This window comes from Salminus brasiliensis, chromosome 17 (genome assembly GCF_030463535.1).
Source record: "Salminus brasiliensis chromosome 17, fSalBra1.hap2, whole genome shotgun sequence".
NCBI classification, from domain to species: domain Eukaryota; kingdom Metazoa; phylum Chordata; class Actinopteri; order Characiformes; family Bryconidae; genus Salminus; species Salminus brasiliensis.
The window spans coordinates 34,429,289-34,454,292 of NC_132894.1; the positions used below are offsets into that span (position 1 = coordinate 34,429,289).

Sequence of the window (25,004 nt, forward strand, 5' to 3'; positions counted from 1 at the left end):
CAGTGTTGTTGTGTATATTCAGAGCTTCATGTATTTTATCCACTTCATTAAGAATAGCTTCTTCCAGAGGAGAAAACTGTTAATGGGGCTCAGCGGGGGTTTGTTGGGGGGCGGGGGGGTCTTTAATGAGCAGGATTTCATGTTCCACCTTCGTCTCTCCTCTCCTCTGCCTCTCATCGCATCTCCTCATCCTCACCTCATCTCTCCTCATCCTCCTCTGGTTTCTGTATATCTGAGACTCTGGGGTGTCTCCCGTTAGCCGTGGTCCTCATGTTTACTTCTCTCCATCCCTCCAGTGCTCGTCAGACTGTGGGCGGGGCACCAGGAAACGGACAGTCACGTGCACCAATCCTCAGGGCCTGTGTGACCCCGCCTCCCGGCCTACACAGGAGGAGCCCTGTGAGGACCACTCAAACTGCTATGAGTGGAAGACTGGGGAGTGGTCAAAGGTACACACACACACACACACACCGCCTTCTGTTATTAGCCATACGAGGATTTTGCATGCTTCTGGAGCATACAAGTTAAAATTAAAGGGTTCTTTAAGGGTTCTATAGGAAAGACACGGGTTCTACATACTGACAGCTGAAAGAACCACTTAGCTGCTTAAATAATGCTTAGCCTAATTAAAGGGCTCTTCTGATTGGTGGGAGACATTTGTGCAGGGTTTATATAGCACTCTCTCTCTCTCTCTCTCTCTCTCTCACACACACACACACACACACACACACACACACACACACACACACACACACACACACACTCCCAGGTCTGTAAACAGTGAGCTTTATGTTCCTCCTGTGGATCCCTTTCACTTGATATTCTGCCCGAGTGCCCTGCAGTGTGTCCAGCCAAACTGATGCAGCTGCTGGCTTCGGTAGAAACGACCAACACAATAAGAGGCTCTCTTAGACACACACACACACACACACACATACACACACACACACACACACACATACACACACACACACCACTCCTGACGCCCAAAAGGCACCAATTCATCAGAAGTTCAGCTGAACACAGTGTCTCTGTGCTCTCTCGGCTCAGCTAGGAGCCTCCGTTCAGAGTGAACTCCACCACCACAACCTCCATAAACTCCACCTTCACCAGTGCATCATGAGATAAGGCAGAAGCAGAAGGCCTGCTGGGCTGAGTCAGTGTGTGTGTGTGTGTGTGTTTAGTTCCCTCTGTGCATTAACTGACTTGCTGATGCCTTTAGGTTCTCAGAAGATGCCTTTCTGCAACTATTCTGCAACTGCAGAGCTGATCACTGCTCTCTCTCTCTCTCTCTCTCTCTCTCTCTCTGTCTCTCTCTGTCTCTGTCTCTCTCTCTCTCTCTCTCTCTCTCTCTCTCTCTCTCTGTCTCTCTCTGTCTCTGTCTCTCTCTCTGTCTCTCTCTCTCTCTCTGTCTCTCTCTCTCGCTCTCTCTCTCTGTCTCTCTTTCTCTCTCTCTCTTTCTCTCTCTCTCTGTCTCTGTCTCTCTCTCTGTCTCTCTCTCGCTCTCTCTCTCTGTCTCTCTCACTCATGGTCTCTCTCTCTTTCTCGCTCTCTCTCTCTCTCTCTCTCTCTCTCTCTTTCTGTCTCTCTCACTCTCGGTCTCTCTCTCTCTCTCGCTCTCTCTCTCTCTCTCTCGCTCACTCTCGGTCTCTCTCTCTCTCTCTCTCTCTCTCTCTCGCTCACTCTCGGTCTCTCTCTCTCTCTCTCTCTCTCTCTCTCTCGCTCACTCTCTCTCTCTCTCTCTCTCTCTCTCTCTCTCTCTCGCTCTTTCTCTCTCTTTCTCGCTCGCTCTTGTTCTCTCTCTTGCTCTCTCTCTCTCTGAACCTCTTGAGCTTTGTGCTCTACAGTAATGAGCTCGTCTAACCTCAACGAAGGCTGCAGCAGCACCACATTAGCATTCAGCTAAATTTTAATAGAAACTTACTCTCACTGGCCACTTTATTAGAAACACCAACCTTGTGCGTCTAGTCACTGGCCACTTTATTTGAAACACCAACCTTGTGCGTGTAGTCACTGGCCACTTTATTAGAAACACCAACCTTGTGCGTGTAGTCACTGGCCACTTTATTAGAAACACCAACCTTGTGCGTGTAGTCACTGGCCACTTTATTAGAAACACCTGCCTTGTGTGTCTAGTCACTGGCCATTTTATTGGAAACACCTACCATGTCCAGATATTGCTGGGGATGTGGACCACCTACAGCCGCATTGCAGGGTTTTTTACATGTCAGGGTCACTGCTAGGCTGAGAGTGGGTCCACCACCCAGCCAGTTTTTCTGTGGTTGCTGGACAGTCTTTTATGTTTATGGAGGAATATTATGGCTCATAAAGATCCATAAATTGATGTGAGAGTCATTTTTAGTGGCCACTTTAATAGAAACACCCACCTTTCCCTTTCACCTTCTGGTCACTTTATTAGAAACACCTACCGTGTGCTTTCACTCTCTGGCCACTTTATTAGAAACACCTACCCTGCGCTTCCACTCACTGGACACTTTTTGCATGTCAGGGTCACTGCTAGGCTGAGAGTGGGTCCACCACCCAGCCACAAGGGTGGGGTTTCTAATAAAGCGGCCAGTGTGTGTGTATGTTTGTTTTTCTGTGGTTGCTGGACAATCTTTTATGTTTATGGAGGAATATTATGGCTCATAAAGATCCATAAATGTACAACGCTATTATAATTTCCTCTTGATGGTGTGGAGACGTTTTTAAATAGAAGTGAAGGTTCCTGCCGGCAGCCGCAGCACTGTAAAGCTCTCAGACATATCATCGCTCTGGGCCTGTTGGGAGAGTCATATTCTACAGCAGTTTTAATGCCAGCTTTTACGGGTGACTTTCAGAGCTGGCGGCCAGCTGCTGGAGCCTTTGGGTTGTCCTGGCCACGGTTTCTAAAAAAACACCTCAAAGGGAGGAACTCTCACACCCCCTCGAGGCTCCTGACACGGCCAGATCACCTTTCCGCTGGTGCCCGCAGGCCAGCGCAGAGGACGGTGCTGTTGGACTCGGAGATTGAAGGGAAGGCTCTGAGGGACGCTGAGGTGACCGGTGTTCGCAGGTCAAGGGGGCTGAAGGAGGTGTTGTTAGCCTGCAAGCTGAGGCTTTCACACTTGCTCTGGTATTTCTGCAGGCTGTCAGTTCAGAGTCTGAACCTAGAGCAGACCTGAACTGATGTGAGAGTCATTTTTAGTGGCCACTTTAATAGAAACACCCACCTTTCCTTTATTAGAAACCCCTACACCTTGTGCTTCCAATCAGTGGCCACTTTATTAGAAACCCCTACCATGAACGTCTACTCACTGGCCACTTTGTTAGAAACACCAACCTTCTCCTTCCACTCACTGGCCACTTTATCAGAAACATCTACCTTATGCATCCACTCTCTGGCCACTTTGTTAGAAACACCTACCTTGTGCTTCCACTCACTGGCCACTTTATTAGAAACACCTACCTTATGCATCCACTCTCTGGCCACTTTGTTAGAAACACCTACCTTGTGCTTCCACTCACTGGCCACTTTATTAGAAACACCTACCTTATGCATCCACTCACTGGCCACTTTATTAGAAACACCTACCTTATGCATCCACTCACTAGCCACTTTATTAGAAACACCTACCTTGTGCTTCCACTCACTGGCCACTTTATTAGAAACCATTACACCTTGTGCTTCCACTCTCTGGCCACTTTATTAGAAACACCTACTTTGTGCTTCCACTCACTGGCCACTTTATTAGAAACACCTGCCTTGTGTGTCCACTCTCTGGCCACTTTATTAGAAACACCTACCTTGGGCTTCCACTCACTGGCCACTTTATTAGAAACACCTACCCTGTGCTTCTGCTCATTGGCCACTTTATTAGAAACACCTACCCTGTACTTCTGCTCATTGGCCACTTTATTAGAAACTCCTACCTTGTGCTTCCACTCACTGGCCACTTTATTAGAAACGCTGAGTTTACTTCTCAGCTATTTAATTGAAAACTCCAGTTGAAGGGAAGCTCTAGGTAATTTCAGATTGACATATTTATGTGATCTGGCACTATAAAATAATAACAGCATCTTTCTGATTGACTTCGTTCGTGTTAAGAGTAAAAACCTCATTTCGGTTTCTGCTGATCTGTCATTTTAAGTGGAGGAGGTTTATTGCCCTGTAGAGCTGAGTTACTGAAATACTGGCAGCCTGTCGTGCTTTTCACTGAAACCGAAGCCTCTGTTTGATCTGCAGTGCATCTGCTGCCTGGATGCACCACACATGCTTTACATTCCAGCAGTGGACAGCCTGAGGGAAGTATGACTGACTTGGACTCTGCTACTCCAAATACTGCTTTAATGAACCCAGCTAGATTATTGTGATCAGGGATTATGACAGATTAGCTCATGCAGATTAGCCGTGTATCTGGCTGGAACAGGCCTGGCATGGCTGGACCGACTCTGCGGAAGCCGCATTGCATACATTTATCCCGACTAAACCGTGAGATCTCCTCTCCGCTCCGGATGTTCAGATCTCCGGCTGCTTTTTGAAAGTCATCTTCGTCCAATTATGTGAAACACATTGTGAGTGTTGGCGGGAAATGACAAAATTAGAGGCTGCATTTCTCAATTGGCTGCGTGATTGAAACTGGCTGGGTTCGGTCTGCGCTTGGGACGCCGTTAAATTGCATTACACCCAACAGGCACCTTGGGTTTTCTTCTCAGTCTGTGGATTGGAGGAATACCTGCTGTGACTTTCGATGGACATCACAAAGAAAGCTAGATCAACAGCTAGGAAACTGCAGACCTCACTCCCTTCAGATAAGGTCATGAAAAAGGTTATGATTTCACCTTTTAAAAATACTGGCCTAATATGATCCTCACATGGTAGAGCTGTAAGGTGGACCATGGAAAGGCCTGGGACCCCCTTTTGGCCTTTTGGAACACTTTTTGAGTCAAAAGTGGAGTGATTTGGAAGATGGGTGCTGATTCATCTGGCGTAAAGCTAACACAGTATTCCACAGTAAGAATGCACTGTATTTGTATATACTTTGGGTTATACTGTCAAACATGGTGGTGGTAGTGTTACAGTGCTGCTTCAGGGCTTGGGCAGCTTGCCACAGCTGACAGAACTAGGATACTTTTTTAAGCCCTTTTGTTTTTGACCAAAACATGCTGAAATTAGAGGATTACTACAATTAATATGAATAAAAAAATAAATAAAAAAGAATAAAAAAGAAATTGAAATTGAAATCAGGGCTCCGAGTGGCTCAGCAAGGATTGCAAGTTTGAATCCTGGGTCATATTGCTTTGCCATCAGCAGCCAGAGCCTGAGATAGCACAACTGGCTGCCATGCTGCTGTTTCCTTCTGCTGAGTTTCGCAGTGCTAAATTAGCACAACAGCAGATTATGCTCAGTTATCTTACTGAAAGACCTCCCCATATTTTGGGTATTAAAAGGCTGGCCTGGTCGCGACAGATCTTTTATGCACAGTATGAAAATATATGTGTCAAATTTGTGAAAACAAATGATGTCAATTCAGTACAACAGTACTCAGTCAAGCACAGTCAGACCACTGAGAATACACACTGTCTAGCAGTGGAGTTACACACTGGCTGGTGTTGGAGGTGTCAAATGCAAAATAATCTACACAGCACTACATGTGTGGACCCAAACGTCTTTCATCGCTAACCAATATTTCACTTTTACAAGCAGCGACGGGGTGGTGAAAATCAAATCAGCATGCCGGGTCCAACTTCATCTCCGGCCGGCCTGCAGTGGGAGCCTATATAAATAGCATGGAGGGGGAGTATAACTTGGGCTGTCCGGCTGAATGGCTGCTGTGTGTGTGTGTATATGTGTGTGAGCAGTGGGGCTGATGTCTTGTAGCCTTAAATGCTCTTTTAACAAGAAGTGACACCCCATAGTGGGCGCAACAGCACCAAAGCCTCTTAGAACATATCTAATATCCACTGATCAAAGCCACTGTCCACCCACAGGCTAATGTAACCAATTTGAGAGGTTAGTTGCTGGACTTACCATCGGCCTGAGACAAGCAGGAATGGACTAGAATAAACCAGTAGGTTCTTTTGGATCAGCCAAGATGTGTCTAAAGCAACATACACAATATTATCCATTAATCAAAATATAAATTATATTAATAAAGTGATTTTATACTTTATTTATAGTGATTAATAGCCAAAAATCTAATTCACCCACCCTTAGCCAAAGTATAGCCATTTCATAGCTTGCAGCTATGATGCTAATGTAATTAACAAGTATTGCATTGCTTGCATTGCTCTTGAGCAAGCCAAAGGCGACAGTGGCGAGGAAAACTCCCTTATACTGAGATGAAAAAACCTTGAGAGAAACCAAGACTGAAAAGGGGAGCCCATCCTGCTCTGGTCGACTCTGGATAGCACAACAGAACAACAGGAATAGCTGGTCAAAAAGAGTGAGATATGTAGATAACATACATAATACATAGGAGAGAAAGAGAACAATAAAAAGGGGGTTGGGAGGATTGTGGCAAATACTGGTGAGTTTACACAGCGAGAGAGCCTGGACCAGTGGGTAGGCAGGCAGCAGCACCCAACCACAATTGGATTCATGGTTGCATCGAGCTGACAGCAGCAGTTTTACGGCTTGTTAAATTGGATTTTTTTTACTGATTGCTTTAAAATAATCAATTTATTCAGTATTACTTTACTTGGATGGTCCATTGTAGATGCTTTACATTACACTAAACTGAACTGTAAATATATAATAGTTAAATAGTTAAATATATATGGTTATCTATTAAATGTAACCCTACACCTAACCCTAATCATAACCATACCCTTGAATCAACCCTAAATTCTAACCTTAATCTTGACCTAAACCTTAAATCTAACCCTAGATCTAAGATGTACAGTCATGCTGGAACAGAAAATGGTCTTCCTCAAATGATTTCCACAAAGTTAGAAGCAGACACGAGACTTTCAGGCACTAAGGGGCCTATAGGCCACCCACCTGGAAAACAAGTCCACAGCATTATCCCTCCTCCACCAAACTTTACAGTTGGCTCAGTGCAGTCAGGCAGGTACTGTTTTCCAGGCATGCTCCCAACCTACACTAATCCCCCGTTTTCACTAGTGCTCTCAGACATTTGGACCCTACTAACCCAGAATCAGTTCATCCTAGATTAGTGAATAAAGTTGATTGAGTTTGGGCTTGACAAGCTCACCCTGGTTCTGACACCTTTTGCCTTACCATTGCCTCTGAAAGCATGCCTGATGATGATTGGCTGTCTCGTGAAGAGATGTTCTAGAAGGGCCTAGATTGGTCCAGAACATCTACAAAACATCAGGCAGGTCTTGTGGGGTGATCACAGTATGCAGTGGTCAGTACCTACCAGAATGCTCCAAGAAAGGATTAATTATTAAATTCAATTAAATTATGGACGCTTAAGGCTCATGGGCATTGATGCTCATCACAATGGGACTTTCTGGGATCTACTGCAAGGAACATCTTGGTGCCAGATACCACAGCAGGACACCTTTAGTGGTCTTGTAGAGTCCATGCCTCAAATGGTCAGATCTGGTGTGGCTGCACCAGGGGGATCTACTCAATATTTGGCAGGTAGAGCTAATGCTATGGCTGATCGGTGTTTAAACATGCCTGGAAAGGGTTACTGGCTTGATCCTAACACAGCCTTCCACAATAAGAACATTGTTTTCACTCAATGGAATGAGAGTATTACTAGAACACCTGAAATATGGCAATTTTGGTTCCAAGAAATCATTGGATCTTCTCTAAAAGCCCAGACTACTCTGAGGGATAGTTTGCAAACCTAACACTTTAAAGTCAGTGGTTCCTTCTCCAGTTCTACACACCATTCGTGACCACCTGTTCGTGCCTAGCGCTTCACAGGCCGGGTGAATGGGGGTTGAGTTTTATCAGCTAAGTCACTGCTTCTGACATCCACTGAGGAGGCTGGTTGCATAACAACTGTGAATTATTGTAATTAGGTAATCTTAGGACTCCGGGTTCTTTATCAAGACAAATGTCAAGTGGAGGCTGGGAGAAGCACTGACACTCTGAAAGCGGCGTACGGTGAGAAGTAGGGCGACCTAATCAAGCTGCCACGTTTTTGCATTGTAAAGACGTTCTGCCTCCAGGCTGCATTTATCACGACAGCAACAGCACTGCGGAGCGCCCTCCTTAACGGCACCTACGTCACATAGTAGGAGGCTACAGCTGACACTTCTCCAGCGTGCCAACCTCACCAACCTGCTGCTTTAGATTGAGGACTGGAGTAGACAGCTGCCTGGAAATAACTGGGAGAACTTTGAAGAGTTACTTCTCAGTATTGTTCTAGAAGTGTCTTTAGTCTGGCTCGGGTCTCTAGTCTGTCCTGTTTTGGTGCTTTCACTGACGAGGACCTGTGGTGGCTAAGATTGGCCAGATTGGAGGTGAAGGTCAAGGTGCAGCGCAGGGTTCTCTGGTTCTGGTCCCGGAGAGCAGAGTCCAGTGCGAACCAGACCATTACTTACCCCATCACGGCGTTGTCAAGTTCTGTCTGTGAGTATGGCGCACCAATACAATCCACCAAGGGTTGTTTGACTTATGCCGTAGAAGAACCATTTATAGATCCCTTAAGCAGGGGGTTCTCATGGTTCTCTGGAACCCCCAGACGGATCTCTTTGTGATGAACCTCAAAATGGTCCCTGAGGACCAGTTTGAGAAACACTGCCCTGCGTGAAGTGTGAAGAAGCTTTTAAAAAGGTATAAAAAACTATCTAGAACATTTGCAGGTTCTTTAAACTGTAAAATGGTTCTCCTCATCTCATGTACAAAACGTAAAGTAATATTTTGTTTGTTTTTAAGAATGTAGAAGCCATACCGCCCCCTAGACTTCCTGTAGTGCACTGCAGTCTGTCAGAGTGTGAATCTAGTGGAAAGCCTTCTTCCCTGGACAGTAGAGATAATTACTCCAACTAAGAACTTTGAAGAAATCCAGAAACACTAGAAAGCAATGGTGGATATCGATGCAAGTGCAGTGGCAAGGGTGGCAGGAGACCTTCCAGGAATGTATTTATGACGAGTTAAAAAACGGGTTATCTTATAGTATGAAACTGGGATGTAGCCAATGTAAAAATGTAGGACCCCCCATGGAAACCCCACTCATTACAGTACTGGCCATGGTGATCTTCACCACTCACGTCAACCATCAAGAGCAAACCAGACTAAATGTCTGAGGTTATTAATTAAATAAATAAAGGAATTTCTTCAGCTGTATGTGCTTAGTTATAGGACCTCTGCCTTGTTTATATGAAGATCAAACATCATCCAGATGTTTAAATATGCAAAAATTAAAATAAATAAATAAATAAATAATGTGATTTATTTTTACATACTTTATTAACAGTGTATCCATGGCTTTTCAAAGGTCGCTTTCATACTGCAGTACATGGACGTTTCAGTATGGCTGCCAGCCATCGCTGACCTGTTCTGATTGGTTCCTTTCAGTGTTCGTCGTCCTGTGGCCGTGGTCTGCAGTCCAGAGTGGTCCAGTGCATGCACAAAGTGACAGGTCGGCATGGCAGCGACTGCCCCATATTTCTAAAGTCCCCAGCGTACCGGCAGTGCCACCAGGGGGCGTGCAACGAAAAAGTCAACGTCAACACCATCACTTCTCCCAGGCTGGGTAAGAAAACTGCAGCCCACACTGCAAGACGCCACATGACTGATCACCAGCTCGGTTATCGAGAAGGGTTCTTGAAGGGTTCTTTAGTGAAGATTGTGGTTCTGTTTAGAAACGTAGCAACATAAAGGAACGTCTGAATGCAGAATGCATCAATTCAGGCTTGTAAAAATGATTCTTCACAAGGAAAACCTCTTGTAGATGGTTCCTTTTTTTAACAACCTTTTATAAATGGTTCTATATAGCACCAGAAAGGGTTCCACTGATTACCCCTCATGTCTTGCCATTTTGGAGAGTTGGAGAGTCTGATTGTTTCACCTGCAGAACCGACTGGTTAGTTACTGTCTACCATGCATCCCAGTCCTTTACAGTCGCTTGTACAAGATAATCAGCATTATTCACTTTATCTATCAGTGTTCTTCAATGTTTTGGCTCACTGATGTAAAATTGATATTAGGGATGTAAGAAAATATCAACATATCAAAGTCTCGTGATATTGCGATTCTATGTAGCAGTGCTGTACCCTGCCCTCAGATCCCATCGTTCTGATTGGATAAAAAGCTTTTTTTACTCATATTTTCTGGATATGATGGTGTGTGTATTTATAATAAGACAGTTATCCTAAAATTGCAAAAATGTAATTGAATCATAACCCATGTATTGTGATGCATATATCATATCATATAATATCATATCGTATTAGCCAGCTTCCTGCCAGTAGAGTGCCAGTCCAGTCCCTATTTGACTTGTTATACTGTATTTTCCGCTGCAGCTAAAATTAAAAAATAATATTATGTGTTTCTTATCTCCTGACATCCTCACTAACACCTCCTGTCCTGTCCTTGTGTTGTTCCGGGCAGCGGCACTGACGTATAAGTGCACTGGAGACCAGTGGACGGTGTACTGCAGGGTGATCCGGGAGAAGAACCTGTGCCAGGACATGCGCTGGTATCAACGCTGCTGCCAAACCTGCAGAGACTTTTATGCCAACACAATGCCCCACAAGAGTTAATGATCCCGGCACTCTTTACGTAGCAGCTTATTTTCTGATGTCCTTTTTTTTGTACTTGTCTTAAATGACGCTGTTTGTATTATTGTTATTATTGTAACTGAAGCCCGAATCAGTTCGTAAAAGCTGTAACAAGGAAATTGCAGAATCGCAGTATTGCAAAATGCACACGAATGGGTTTTAAGGCTTTTAAGGTTGTGACTTGAACAAAAAGACTTTTTTTCTATTATTTCGCTGTAAACCAAAGTTAACAATATTAAGAGGCAGTTGGAGACTTCTTTAGCCTCCCGGGCTTGGCCGTTGTACAGTACGCTGGCCGCTGGAAGAGTTCTGAAGAACCGTTGGCTGGCATTGCTTTCTAAAAGCCACTGGTTGGCCAATAACCCCAGGATAGAGCAATGGGACATTGACAGCAGTCTGTATTTTTAAGTTTGTTATTTTCTAGACTTTCTTTTAGTCGCCATCATGTTTTAAGATCAGTCCCAACCCTTCTCTAGGACGTCTTAAAGAGGTCCAATCAGTCCCTGAATGAGGACGTATAAGAAGGGGATATAATCCAGAACCCCAGAGCTCTCGAATTGTGCCAATATTCGCAATATTATCAAAGTGCTGTTTGCTTTGCTATCACTTTAGTTGTTGTTGCAGTGCAAATGTCTCCTCAGTATTGTTATAGAAGTGTCTTTAGTCTGGCTCGGGTCTCTAGTCTGTCCAGTTTTGGTGCTTTCACTGACGAGGACCTGTGGTGGCTAAGATTGGCCAGATTGGAGGTGAGCAGGGTTCTCCGGTTCTGGTCCTGGAGAGTAGAGTCCAGTGCGAACCAGACCATTACTTACCCCATCACGGCGTTGTCAAGTTCTGTCTGTGAGTATGGTGCACCAATACAATCCGCCAAGGGTTGTTTGACTTATGCCATAGAAGAACAATTTTTGGATCCCTTAAGCAGGGGGTTCTCATGGTTCTCTGGAACCCTCAGACGGTTCACATGTTTGCTCTCATGTTTCATCTCTTTGTGATGAGCCTCAAAATCTGGACCATCAGGAGGTCCCTGAGGACACCCAGTAAAAGGTTTAAGGGTAATAAAGGTGTTTCTTCCGCGGCATCGCATACCGCCCCCTACTCTTCCTGTAGTGCACTGCAGTCTGTCAGAGTGTGAATCTAGTGGAAAGCCTTCTTCCCTGGACAGTAGAGATAGAGAAAAAAATGTTTTAATACCCTTGGTTTCAGAAGAAACATGGAACAAGCAGGTGTCCCAATACTTTTTACATTACATCGACTAAAACCCAGAGCCCCACAGCAGCGCCTGTTAATCCATGCTTATATTTCCCACATGTGTAAACACTCTCCATGCTCTGTGATTCTTTACTGACCCATTTTAAACAATGCTAAGACCACCACGATGACCAACAGAGCTCAGCGTCAGCAAATAAGATAAGCCGATAAGCCTACAGTCCTGCCCTATAGGCTAAAACTACAAACCTGAGTGAAGGAGGGGGAAAACGGTCAGCCTGAACTTACACACTGGCATTGTACCCGAGGTCACATGCACACACACTCTCAAACTGTCCTGTGATGCGTCCAGGACAAAGGAAGTGAAGGACAAAGCGCTGTAAGACACTTTCCATATCGGGTAGAGGGTCTGTGACACGTCACCATGGACGCTTTAAAGGGCTGAGGGTGCAGAAAATGACCCGCCACCCGCCAGATGACCCCAACATTGACTTTGTACATACGTCTATGACGGCTGTACACCACCGTGCGTTCAGCTGATTATCTTCAGGTCATTTTTGACCCTTAGAACAAGGGAGGTATACAGAATGTTAAGCCTGCACGAGGGGTTAACGCCAAATCCATGACAGACTCGACCCATAAGAGTTGCTTTCCTTGCATACATGCATGAATGTCCCTAGAGATCTACTCCACTCGCGCAGGCTCACTTTCTATAGCATTCTAAACTGCGACGGGAGGAGTTCGGCCACTCCTGGTCACATGACGAGCTGATATTCCCGTCTGAAGTAGCTGGTGATGAGTCAGTCTGGCCTCTTAGGCTTCGCTTGATGCTACGCTTATATGGCGCACAGTGTCTGCTGTGAATACGGTTGCCTATTACTGGCCGTAGCTGGACCGAAGTCTTGGCTGTCACAGTGTAGGAAGCGTTAACCAGTGTTCTAGTCCCTAGCTCAGTGGTAAAATCAGCAAATCACTTGATCGCATCATAGTTTGTCTTCTATCCTTTATATTACATGAAGTGTAATGTTGTGTAAAGTTCTACCAAATGTACCTTTGGTTCGTGTTTAAAGAGACGGTGCAGCATTTTTGTTTTCAGCTCTGGAAGTCCAGCGTTGCACATTTGTTTATTTGTATAAAATCTGCATTCTGCTATTTTTACTATGTTTTACTAGAAGAAGTTCCTCCTGTTAAAACCTGAAGAGAGTACAAGTGGTATACAGGTTACAGGAGACCCTAGAAAATGTGTGCACCCTGTACAACGTCCTGTACTTCTGTATAAGTCTGACTTCAGATTAGATCTTCATCACAAGAACTAAATACGGAGTTGGAAAAGGTCCACCATATGTCCAAATGTTTGTGGACACCCCTTCTAATGAATGCATTCAGCTACTTTAAGTGACACAGATGTGCAAAGGCACTCACACAGCTTGTCTAGGCCCTGCAGAGAAGTACCGCCAATAGAATAGGACTCTCTGGAAAATAAAATTAATCATGAGTCTATTGGCTGTGGAGCAGTGGAAGAGATGTGTGTTCTCTGGAATGATGGATGGTGGTGGAGCTCCATCCAGTACTTTTGGGATGAGTTGGGGATGTTGAGATAGGGTGAGTTGGGGAGGGTAGTGATCATCACCCAACATCCTGACATCAATAAAGCTCTTGTTGCTGAATGCAATCAAATCTTGATAGCAATGCTCCTCCTCCAAAATCTAGTAGAAAGCCTTCTTTCCTGGACAGTCGAGACAGTTATGCCAACAAAAGCAGGGATTTTTTTTTTCTAAAATAACAATTAATGAGCAGGTGTCCCAATAATTTTTTCCATATTTTAAGGCCTCTAGTTCCCTAGATGTTACCGTCAAGGTTCTTTGTGACTTCCTATAATACTGTTTGCCATGTCCTCGTGATTGGAGTGATCTTAGAAGGTTTTGTCACCTTTTTTAGCCACTTTTTCTGAAGTTTTCGGACCTGTGTGATGAGGACCAGGCTTTGACAGTGAAGATACTGAGGGGCCTGCAGAACTCATACCTGATTGGCATTGAAACACCCTCTTGATTGAAACATCTGGCGATAATGTTCTAGTGTCGCCTGTTTAATTGGGTTCTCATCATCTAGGTCTATGGATTAGATGAAGATCTGATGACATTTTAGGTTGGATTCATGCAGAGCTGTATCCAGCAGGTGCGTCATTTCCGTAAACTGGAGTCAGTGAAAAATGTGAACTTGCTCGACTGCAGGTTGGTACTTCTCAGTAAAGAAAGTCCCATTGGCGAAGACGATCCGGACTATGTGTATGTGTGGGTGTGTGTGGTATATGAGTGTACTTTTGGGTGTGTGTGTGTGTGTGTGTGTGTGTTTAGATACCTTGGCCCCTGATTTCTCAGGCAGCACAGGGTTCATTTGGTGCTAGACAAAATTTCACAACTGTGGAATTCAGCCGTTTTCCATTTGTATGTACAGACTCAAGGTTTGTCATCATTATTTAATATTGAAATTTAGCTACCTTTGTATTTCAGAACTCTGCCATTTGGTGCCAATTGCTTCAGTTGCTGATATAGTGCCGTTTTTATGTGTGTGTATATATATATATCTATATATATACACACACTCCAGTACTGTATGTCCTTAGTTGCACACATGATTGGTACGTAAACTGCCACTCTATGCATTTCCGAGGGTGCTGATTTGATTAAAACTGGTAAAATGTTTATACAAAAATGAATAAATTAATATCTTGTTACTCAGGTGTCTGGACCTCTCTTTAAACCAAAGCCACACTGAATCCATTCTCATTTAGAAAAATGCAGTAAGATATTCACTGGTTTCCATGTAAGATAAGCTTTACGTTACTCCACGAGTTAGCACGCTAAGCTAGTTTATAAATATATATATTTTTTATTTATATTATATATATATATATATAAAGGTAAATGTGCATATATTTGTCACTGTACTATGTACAGCGAAATCCTCTGCATTTGACCCATCTGTGGTAGTCAACACACACACACACAATTAAAAAATAACCTGGCAATTTCGACACATGAGTGCAGGCTCCTGAGGAGGGCGAAGGACCGCCATTCTGCAATGTGAACAGCAGCATGGTGCTAAATGCATTCTGGGATCTTTGTCTCTCCCAAGTCCAATTCAATTTTATTTATTTAGACTTTTTTACAACAAAGGCTGTCCCAAAGCAGCTTTACAGAGATCCGGGTCCGAGCCTCTTTTGAGCAAGCTAAAGGCTAAAGGCCCCCTCGGGTCGAGAGGAAGAAACCTTGAGGGGAACCAAGACTCAAAGGGGAACCCATCCTCCTCCTATTATCCAGGTCGACACCGGATCATAATAAGAATCAAAACCGTAATAAAAACAATAATAAAACTAAACTGAATTAAGAAAAATACAAATGGTAAATGTGGCGTGAAGCCAAACAAGATAAAAACACATGAGTGAGATGATAAAGTCCAGACAAGTCACCTGCCAACCATCCTTGATAACACAGCCAGAGCAAGAACACACTGGGCATTTGGGCAGTACTTTTGAATGGACCTGTACTCGAGCCACGACTGGAAACAAAGGATTCTTTATTTAATGAAAATTTTAATGAAAAGTAGAGTTGTGTGAGAGTTTATCCGACATTCCTGATCCAACAGATGATCTTCATACTGGCTGTAAGTCTGTTTTCTTAATGATTACGTTTTTAATGATTATTAAAAGCTATATTAGCTACCTCATGTATTTACTGAATAACGGCGTGTTTAACACACACTCCACAGAGACACACTCGAGCTAGATGCTGCCAAATACAGCACTCTTGGAAGAGGAGGGTCTTCAGCCTGCCTTTGAAGACAGCGAACGACTCTGCCCACCCAGTTCGTTCCACCACGTCGGTGCCTGGATGCTTGTCCTCTGTGGATTTTTGAAGGATGGTGGCTCAAGCATCAGTTCTACTGTTTATTTTTGTATTATCTTCATTCATTCATTTCATACCCGCCGCCGCTGGCACTCCTTCATCCTGGCATTGAGAATATACTGCAGTATGCAAAGCAGCGAGCATCCTCCTGACAAACGGCCACCTGGAGGCTGACTGGGCCTGTAAATCCACTCCGTGGCTTCAGGGTGATGGTGAAGGACTCTGTGTGAAGGTCACTGCTGCCTTCATGCTTTCAGACTCTGAAACTCTGTCGGCGGCCTTTTATGCGGCTGCTTCACATTTATTTATTTATTTATTTATTTATTTATTTATTTATTCTTACAGAAGCAAATATTCAGACAAAATGGTAAAGAAAACTGAAACCAGCCTGATTGCACAGCTACAGTGGTTCCCACTTCCCAGCTACTGGCTAGACTGTTGCTATGTGGTCATAGCAATAGAGTGAGGCTGCTTGCTAGGATATTTGAAGTAGTTGCTAGGCTGCTTTGCACTTTCTACGCTATTCCTGGGGCTTGCTGTGGTGTTGCTATGAAGTTGCTAAGGTATTTCAGGTGGTTGCTAAGGTGTCCCAGGGGGTTGCTAATGTGTTGCTAAGTGGGAGCTATTGTGCTGCTAAGATAATACAGGCGGTATTACTAGATTTCTGTGCTGAGGTGTTCTTGGTGGTTGCTATGGTGTGGCGTATTTAAGGTGGATGCTATGGTGGCCCAGGTGGTTGACAAGGCATTGCTAAGTGGGTACTATGGTGTTGATAATGTGCTTTGGCATATTTCCGGTGGTTACTGAGGTGTTGCTGAGTGGGTGCAATGGTTTTGCTAAGGATATTTTTTTTGGTGGTTGCCAGGTTGCTTAATGTGGCATTTGCTGTTGTAGTCCAGGTGGTTGCATTGATGTCTCAGGTGGTTGTGATGGTGCTGCAGGTTGTTGCTGTGGTACCCCTTGTGGTTGGTTGGGTGTTGCTACTCTGTTTGTGTCATTGCAACATAAAACATTTGCACAGACCTTTGCAGCCCTTTCATTTCTATGGAAGCAAAATCTGATTTTTGAAATTGTTTTATTGTTTGTTTGTTGTTGGTTTGTTTGTTTTGTTGTTTTATTGTTGTTGTTGTTTTCTCGCAGCCGGAACCACCTGGTGTTGCAGAAACACTCGTTTGCTCTTCATATGCTAACATTATTTAAATTTCTGAAGACCACAGCTAAGCAATAATTCTTCAAAGATCTCGTTACAAAGGAAAAGCAAAGTAGCCTTTGATGACGCTTTTCCGAGTGCTTCATTATTTCCCTTGCACCTAGAGACAGATCCATAAAGCTCTCAGAGCTCGTCTGATGAAACTTTGACTGATTACACTGAAAGACGCTGTTTAAAAATCCACCCAAAGCAATTATTCCACTTTCAGTTTTACTCGTCTTGCTGTTGTTGCCCCTTTTTTTTCACCTCAGCTCAACTTTGCTAGGAAGATCAATCTTATTTCCATCAGATCCGGCCGTAATTCCCTTAACATTGTGGTTCTGCTTGTTGGAGATTGTGTCTTCAACTTCCAGCAACAGATATTAGCCTCCATAATATTAATTATAGCTTGAATATAGAGCTCGATATGCGGGCGGAGAACAGAAAGAGGGAGCGAGAGTGGGAGAGACGAATGCTTGCTCTTTCAGAGCCAGTCAAAGCGGACTTCTACTACTTTACGTTCTCTAACAAATGAGGTCATCTCATGGTTAATGTTTTGTAGCACTGAAGCAGAGAAAGGGCTTTTGGTGGGACGGCGGCCCATAAATAACCGTAATTGAAATGTTGTGCTCGGATGCAAAAACGAATCCTGTACATTAGTCTATTTGCCCTGTTGCACAGTTGTTGGTACCAGCACCCATCAGTAGGCCTTGATCAAAATATTGCATGGTAATGGCATCAGTTCTCTTATATAACTGTCTAGTGCTCCTCATGAGAGCAGAGGGTTCGAATCACAAGATTTCCAAGTTCATGCAAAGAACACCTCACCAACTGTTAAGCATGGGGGTGGATGGATTAGGCTCTGGGCTTGTGTTGCAGCCGGTGGCACCAATTCAATGAAATACCAGCAAATTCTGGAAGTAAACATCACACCACCTGTAAAACAGCTAAAGATAAACAGAGGATGGCTCCTACCGCAGAATAATGATCCTACACATACCTCACAATCCATAAAGGATGACCTCAAGAAGCCCAAGCTGAAGGTTTTCCCATGGCCCTCACAGTCCCCTTGACCTTAACACCATCCAAAATCTGTGGATAGACCTTCTACTGTTGTACTTACTGAGTTTAGAGATAAGCATGAGTCTACTGACTAGAAATGGTGGTTGGTGTGGCACAACAGATAAAACCACTAGCTGCCAGTGAGCTATTACACTATGTGGGAGACCAGGGTTCGATTCCCAGTCTGGGTGACCGTATGCTGCGCTACAGCAATAAGAGTCCCTGGGCAAGACTCCTAACACGACAGTGGCCCACCTTTGTAATACGAGTAACCTTGTAAGTCGCTCTGGATAAGAGCGTCAACTAAATGCTGTAAATGTAAATGAGCTAAAGTTACAGATTTGTGTTGCTTTAATTTCCAGAAATAATTAGGCATTCTGTGAAGGCTTAGAAGGCCCCAAGGTTTCAGAATATGCTTTGACAATTCTTTGACATTGGAAATTCAATTGCAGGAGGCTCGAAGTGGTCCAGCAGCCTAAGGCACTGCCAGCATGACCAGAGGATTGCTGGTTTGAATCCTGGGTCAGCAGCCGGAGCCTGAGTGAGCACAATTGGCCAATTGCTTTCTCTGGGTGGATGGATGGTGCTCTCTCTCCCCCTCAATTCATTGCGGTGTGATGCTGGCCAGCATGGGCATCTGCTAGCCGATGCATCAGATCTGGATGACTGGTGCTTTCCTCTGAGCTTGTTGTTTGCTACGACTGGTTGTGCTTGTGCCGGAGGAGGCATGGGAACATTACACGTGATAGGTAGAGAGTACTAAGAAGTGGGTTGGGTAATTGGCTAAAATTGGGGAGAAAATTTGATCAATTAATTAATTTGAGCCAAATTGTCACCAAGCTGTAAGCACCTTTTTTAAAACAATGGCCTCATATCCACCTGGTGGACACAGGTGGTATTACAGGTTGGTATTATTACAGTGTCACTTTAATTTAGTCCTTTTTTCTAAGTTTACTTTGGTCCTGTAAAATCCGACAGCATTGTTTATGCACACTTCCGAACTCAGGGACCCGGTCACTGTTAGCCCTGGCCTGTGATCACTTCCTGTCTGCCTCAATTAAGCTGTTTTCAGGAAGCTTCGCTGTACAGCTCTGCTGGGGATCTTTTGTTCCTGTATTAACTCCCCCTGATTCTGCACCACGTTATGTCTGTAATGAAGGCTTCTTGGGGAGAGCATGAGAGGGAGGAAAGTAGCTTTTGCTGGAAGAGTGATGCAGAGTATGGCACCCTGCCTCTGCCCTAAAAAGCCCTTATTTTCAAAGCAAGCGAAGCCATGGGCTTTTGGCGTTAACATAATGTATCAGTGGTGCAGCCACGGGCATGTAGAGGCCTCTCAAAGCTTCTGCTGTGTCGGTGTGAAGCTAACTCTTCAAATCAGGGATTCCTATCAGTTCCTGAGATATAGCTTTACCTAAACGTCCTCACTCCTTAACCCTCTCCCTCTGGATAAACGGTGTGGGGGTCTTGCATCGTCTCGTTAACAGATCAGGTCGTTAAGATTCTCCACCAAAAAGGAAAAAACCACATCCCACACAGCTGCCAAACATCAGGACCCATCAGGACACATCTTTTCATATTTAAAGGTGATGCACCACTTAGCAATACCATAGCAACCACTGAGGATACCACAGCAACCATTTAGCTCCACCCTAGTAACCACAAAGCAACACCACAGCAACCACCTAGGAACACTATAGCATGCATTCAACAACCACCTAAGAAAAATAGGCAAAGCAGTCTTCTGGCATACCATAGCAACCACCTAGCAACTTCATTGCAATGTCCTAGTAGCAACATTGCAACCATATAGCAAACCCTGATATGCAATAGCAATAATCTAGCAACATCCTAGTAACCATCTAACAACGCCATAGCAACCACCTAGCAATGCTGTGGCACCCATTTAGCAACTACCTAACAACACTAAAGCAACCACTTGGGATACCATAGCAACCACCTAGCAAAAACAACCCTATTCCCTTTCTCCCCCAGTCTAGCAGCACCCTCTCCACTTCTCTGCACCAACACTTTGATGATGTAAAAGGGATTCTGGGAAATGACTCTGTGCTCCGCTGATTTGCTGCATCAGCAAGGGATTTTGGGGCTTGTATGCTTCTGTGGTGCAGAGAAAGGGTGAAGGTCCCGGATTGTCTTTTCCATCTCACCTCTGTACAGCTTACACAGCAGCATCAGCTCCACAGCTGCCTTCGTCCTTCTGTGAACAGAGCAGGGTGAGGAGGCTGCTGTTGTGATAATCCCCTCAGAGGGACTCAGCTGACATTTACCCAACAAGCTCAAACCCTGCTGAAGGTGCAGAGGTTGCCGAACATGAAGGAGAAGACCCGGGTGTATCTCATGGGCTTTTGAGCGAGGTGTAAAAAAACAGCTTGGTTTTATAGACAGGAAATGACAGTCAGGTCACTGAGCTCTCAGATGTTCTTTTCTAAGGTAACAGAGGCTCATTAATTCTACTCAACTCTACTCAACTCTACTCAATACTACTCAACTCTACGCTACACTACTGTACACCATTACCTACTACACTACTCTACACTACTTTACACTACTCTACACTACTCTACACTATTACCTACTATACTACTTTGCACTACTTTACACTATTTTACACTACTCTACACTATTGTACACTACTTTACACTATTTTACACTACTCTACACCATTGTACACTACTTTACACTATTGTACACTACTTTACACTACTCAACACTATGCTACACCATCACCTACTACACTACTCTACACTACTTTACACTACTCTACACTACTCTACACTACTCTACACTATTACCTACTATACTACTTTGCACTACTTTACACTATTTTACACTACTCTAAACTATTGTACACTACTTTACACTATTTTACACTACTCTACACTATTGTACACTACTTTACACTATTGTACTCTACTTTACACTATTTTACACTACTCTACACTACTCTACACTATTACCTACTACACTACTCTACACTACTTTCCACTACTCTACACTACTCCACACTACTTTACACTATTACCTACTACTTACTACTACTACTTTACACTACACTACTCCACACTACTTTACACTATTACCTACTACTTACTACTACTACTTTACACTACACTACTCTACACTACACTACTCTACACTACACTACTTTACACTACTTTACACTACTCTACACTACACTATTTTACACTACTCTACACTATTGTACACTACTTTACACTATTGTACACTACTTTACACTACTCTACACTACACTATTTTACACTACTCTACACTATTGTACACTACTTTACACTATTGTACACTACTTTACACTACTCAACACTATGCTACACCATCACCTACTACACTACTCTACACTACTTTACACTACTCTACACTATTACCTACTACACTACTTTGCACTACTTTACACTATTTTACACTACTCTACACTATTGTACATTACTTTACACTACTTTACACTACTCTACACTACACTATTTTACACTACTCTACACTATTGTACACTACTTTACACTATTGTACACTACTTTACACTACTCTACACTACACTATTTTACACTACTCTACACTATTGTACACTACTTTACACTATTGTACACTACTTTACACTACTCAACACTATGCTACACCATCACCTACTACACTACTCTACACTACTTTACACTACTCTACACTATTACCTACTATACTACTTTGCACTACTTTACACTATTTTACACTACTCTACACTATTGTACATTACTTTACACTATTTTACACTACTCTACACTACTCTACACTATTACCTACTATACTCCTCTACACTACTCTACACTACACTACTCCACACTACTCTACACTATTACCTACTACACTACTCTACACTACTTTCCACTACTCTACACTACTCCACACTACTTTACACTATTACCTACTACTTACTACTACTACTTTACACTACACTACTCTACACTACACTACTTTACACTACACTACACTACTTTACACTACTCTACACTACACTACTTTACACTACTCTACACTACACTACTCTACACTACACTACACTACACTACTCTACACTACACTACTTTACACTACACTACTCTACACTACTTTACACTACTCTACACTACTCTACACTACACTACTCTACACTACACTACTTTACACTACTCTACACCACACTACTTTACACTACACTACTTTACACTACTCTACACTACACTACTCTACACTACACTACTTTACACTACTCTACACTACACTACTCTACACTACTCTACACTACACTACTCTACACTACACTACTTTACACTACACTACACTACTCTACACTACACTACTCTACACTACTTTACACTACACTACTTTACACTACTCTACATTACTCTACACTACTCTACACTACTTTACACTACTCTACACTACACTACTCTACACTACTCTACACTACACTACTTTACACTACTCTACACTACACTACTCTACACTACTTTACACTACACTACTTTACACTACTCTACTCTACACTACTCTACACTACACTACTTTACACTACACTACTTTACACTACACTACTTTACACTACTCTACACTACACTACTCTACACTACACTACTCTAATCACCACTATCAACTTTCTGTTGTATCTGCTTTGGTAATTTTTATCATTAATGTTTAAATAGTCTGGCCAGAGGAGGATGGGTCCCCCTTGTGAGTCTTGGTTCCTCCTAAGGTTTCTTCCTCCAGCTCTGAGGGAGTTTTTCCTTGCCACTGTCGCCGTTGGCTTGCTCACGGGGGTCTTTGACCCTTTCTTACTTCTTTCTTCTCTGTCTCTGTCCTTTATTAAGTACTAATTATGTAAAGCTGCTTTGTGACGACAACAGTTGTAAAAAGCGCTATACAAATAAATTGACTTGACTACTCTACACTACTCTACACTATTACCCACTACACTACTCTACACTACTCTACACTACACTACACTACACTACTCTACACTATTACCCACTACACTACTCTACACTACTCTACACTACACTACACTACACTACTCTACACTATTACCCACTACACTACTCTATGCTACTTTACACTACTCTACACTACTCTACACTACACTACACTACTCTACACTATTACCCACTACACTACTCTACGCTACTTTACACTACTCTACACTACTCTACACTACACTACACTACACTACACTACTCTACACTATTACCCACTACACTACTCTACACTACTCTACACTACACTACACTACACTACTCTACACTACTCTACACTACACTACTTTACACTACTCTACACTACACTACACTACTCTACACTACACTACTTTACACTACACTACTTTACACTACTCTACTCTACACTACTCTACACTACACTACTTTACACTACACTACACTACACTACTTTACACTACACTACTTTACACTACTCTACACTACACTACTCTACACTACACTACTCTAATCACCACTATCAACTTTCTGTTGTATCTGCTTTGGTAATTTTTATCATTAATGTTTAAATAGTCTGGCCAGAGGAGGATGGGTCCCCCTTGTGAGTCTTGGTTCCTCCTAAGGTTTCTTCCTCCAGCTCTGAGGGAGTTTTTCCTTGCCACTGTCGCCGTTGGCTTGCTCACGGGGGTCTTTGACCCTTTCTTACTTCTTTCTTCTCTGTCTCTGTCCTTTATTAAGTACTAATTATGTAAAGCTGCTTTGTGACGACAACAGTTGTAAAAAGCGCTATACAAATAAATTGACTTGACTTGACTACTCTACACTACTCTACACTATTACCCACTACACTACTCTACACTACTCTACACTACACTACACTACACTACTCTACACTATTACCCACTACACTACTCTACACTACTCTACACTACACTACACTACACTACTCTACACTATTACCCACTACACTACTCTATGCTACTTTACACTACTCTACACTACTCTACACTACACTACACTACTCTACACTATTACCCACTACACTACTCTATGCTACTTTACACTACTCTACACTACTCTACACTACACTACACTACACTACACTATTACCCACTACACTACTCTATGCTACTTTACACTACTCTACACTACTCTACACTACACTACACTACTCTACACTATTACCCACTACACTACTCTATGCTACTTTACACTACTCTACACTACTCTACACTACACTACACTACTCTACACTATTACCCACTACACTACTCTACGCTACTTTACACTACTCTACACTACTCTACACTACACTACACTACACTACTCTACACTATTACCCACTACACTACTCTACGCTACTTTACACTACTCTACACTACTCTACACTACTCTACACTATTACCCACTACACTACTCTACACTACTCTACACTACACTACACTACACTACACTACTCTACACTATTACCCACTACACTACTCTACACTACTCTACACTACACTACACTACACTACTCTACACTATTACCCACTACACTACTCTACGCTACTTTACACTACACTACTCTACACTATTACCCACTACACTACTCTACGCTACTTTACACTACTCTACACTACTCTACACTACTCTACACTATTACCCACTACACTACTCTACACTACACTACTCTACACTACACTACACTACACTACTCTACACTATTACCCACTACACTACTCTACGCTACTCTACACTACTCCACACTACTCTACACTACACTACACAATTACTTACTACACTATTTCAGGCTCTGTTCATTTCAGGCTCTGTTCATTTCAGGCTCTGTTCACACCAAAGCAGGGGAGCCATGGCCATGAAAACATCTCGCTGTACCTAGTATAAAGCATCCAGCATTGTTCTGCTGAGGATGTTGACGATAGAAGACCTTGTACAGTACTTTTTGCTGCCTGATGGATTTGAACCTTTCCAGTGTGC

General features: G+C 43.2%; 1 protein-coding gene across 1 annotated transcript in view; it reads left to right on the top strand.

The window, feature by feature from the left end:
* The window catches only part of adamts17 (ADAM metallopeptidase with thrombospondin type 1 motif, 17), a 119,654-nt gene extending 107,873 nt beyond the window's left edge, over window positions 1-11,781 (top strand). Inside the window, exons 21-23 of the mRNA XM_072660045.1 lie at window positions 297-449; window positions 9,482-9,659; window positions 10,517-11,781. Coding sequence (XP_072516146.1) covers window positions 297-449; window positions 9,482-9,659; window positions 10,517-10,668 — 483 coding nt within the window. The 3' untranslated portion in view covers window positions 10,669-11,781. The remainder of the gene's footprint in view (window positions 1-296; window positions 450-9,481; window positions 9,660-10,516) is intronic.
* Window positions 11,782-25,004: the final 13,223 nt, after the last annotated feature.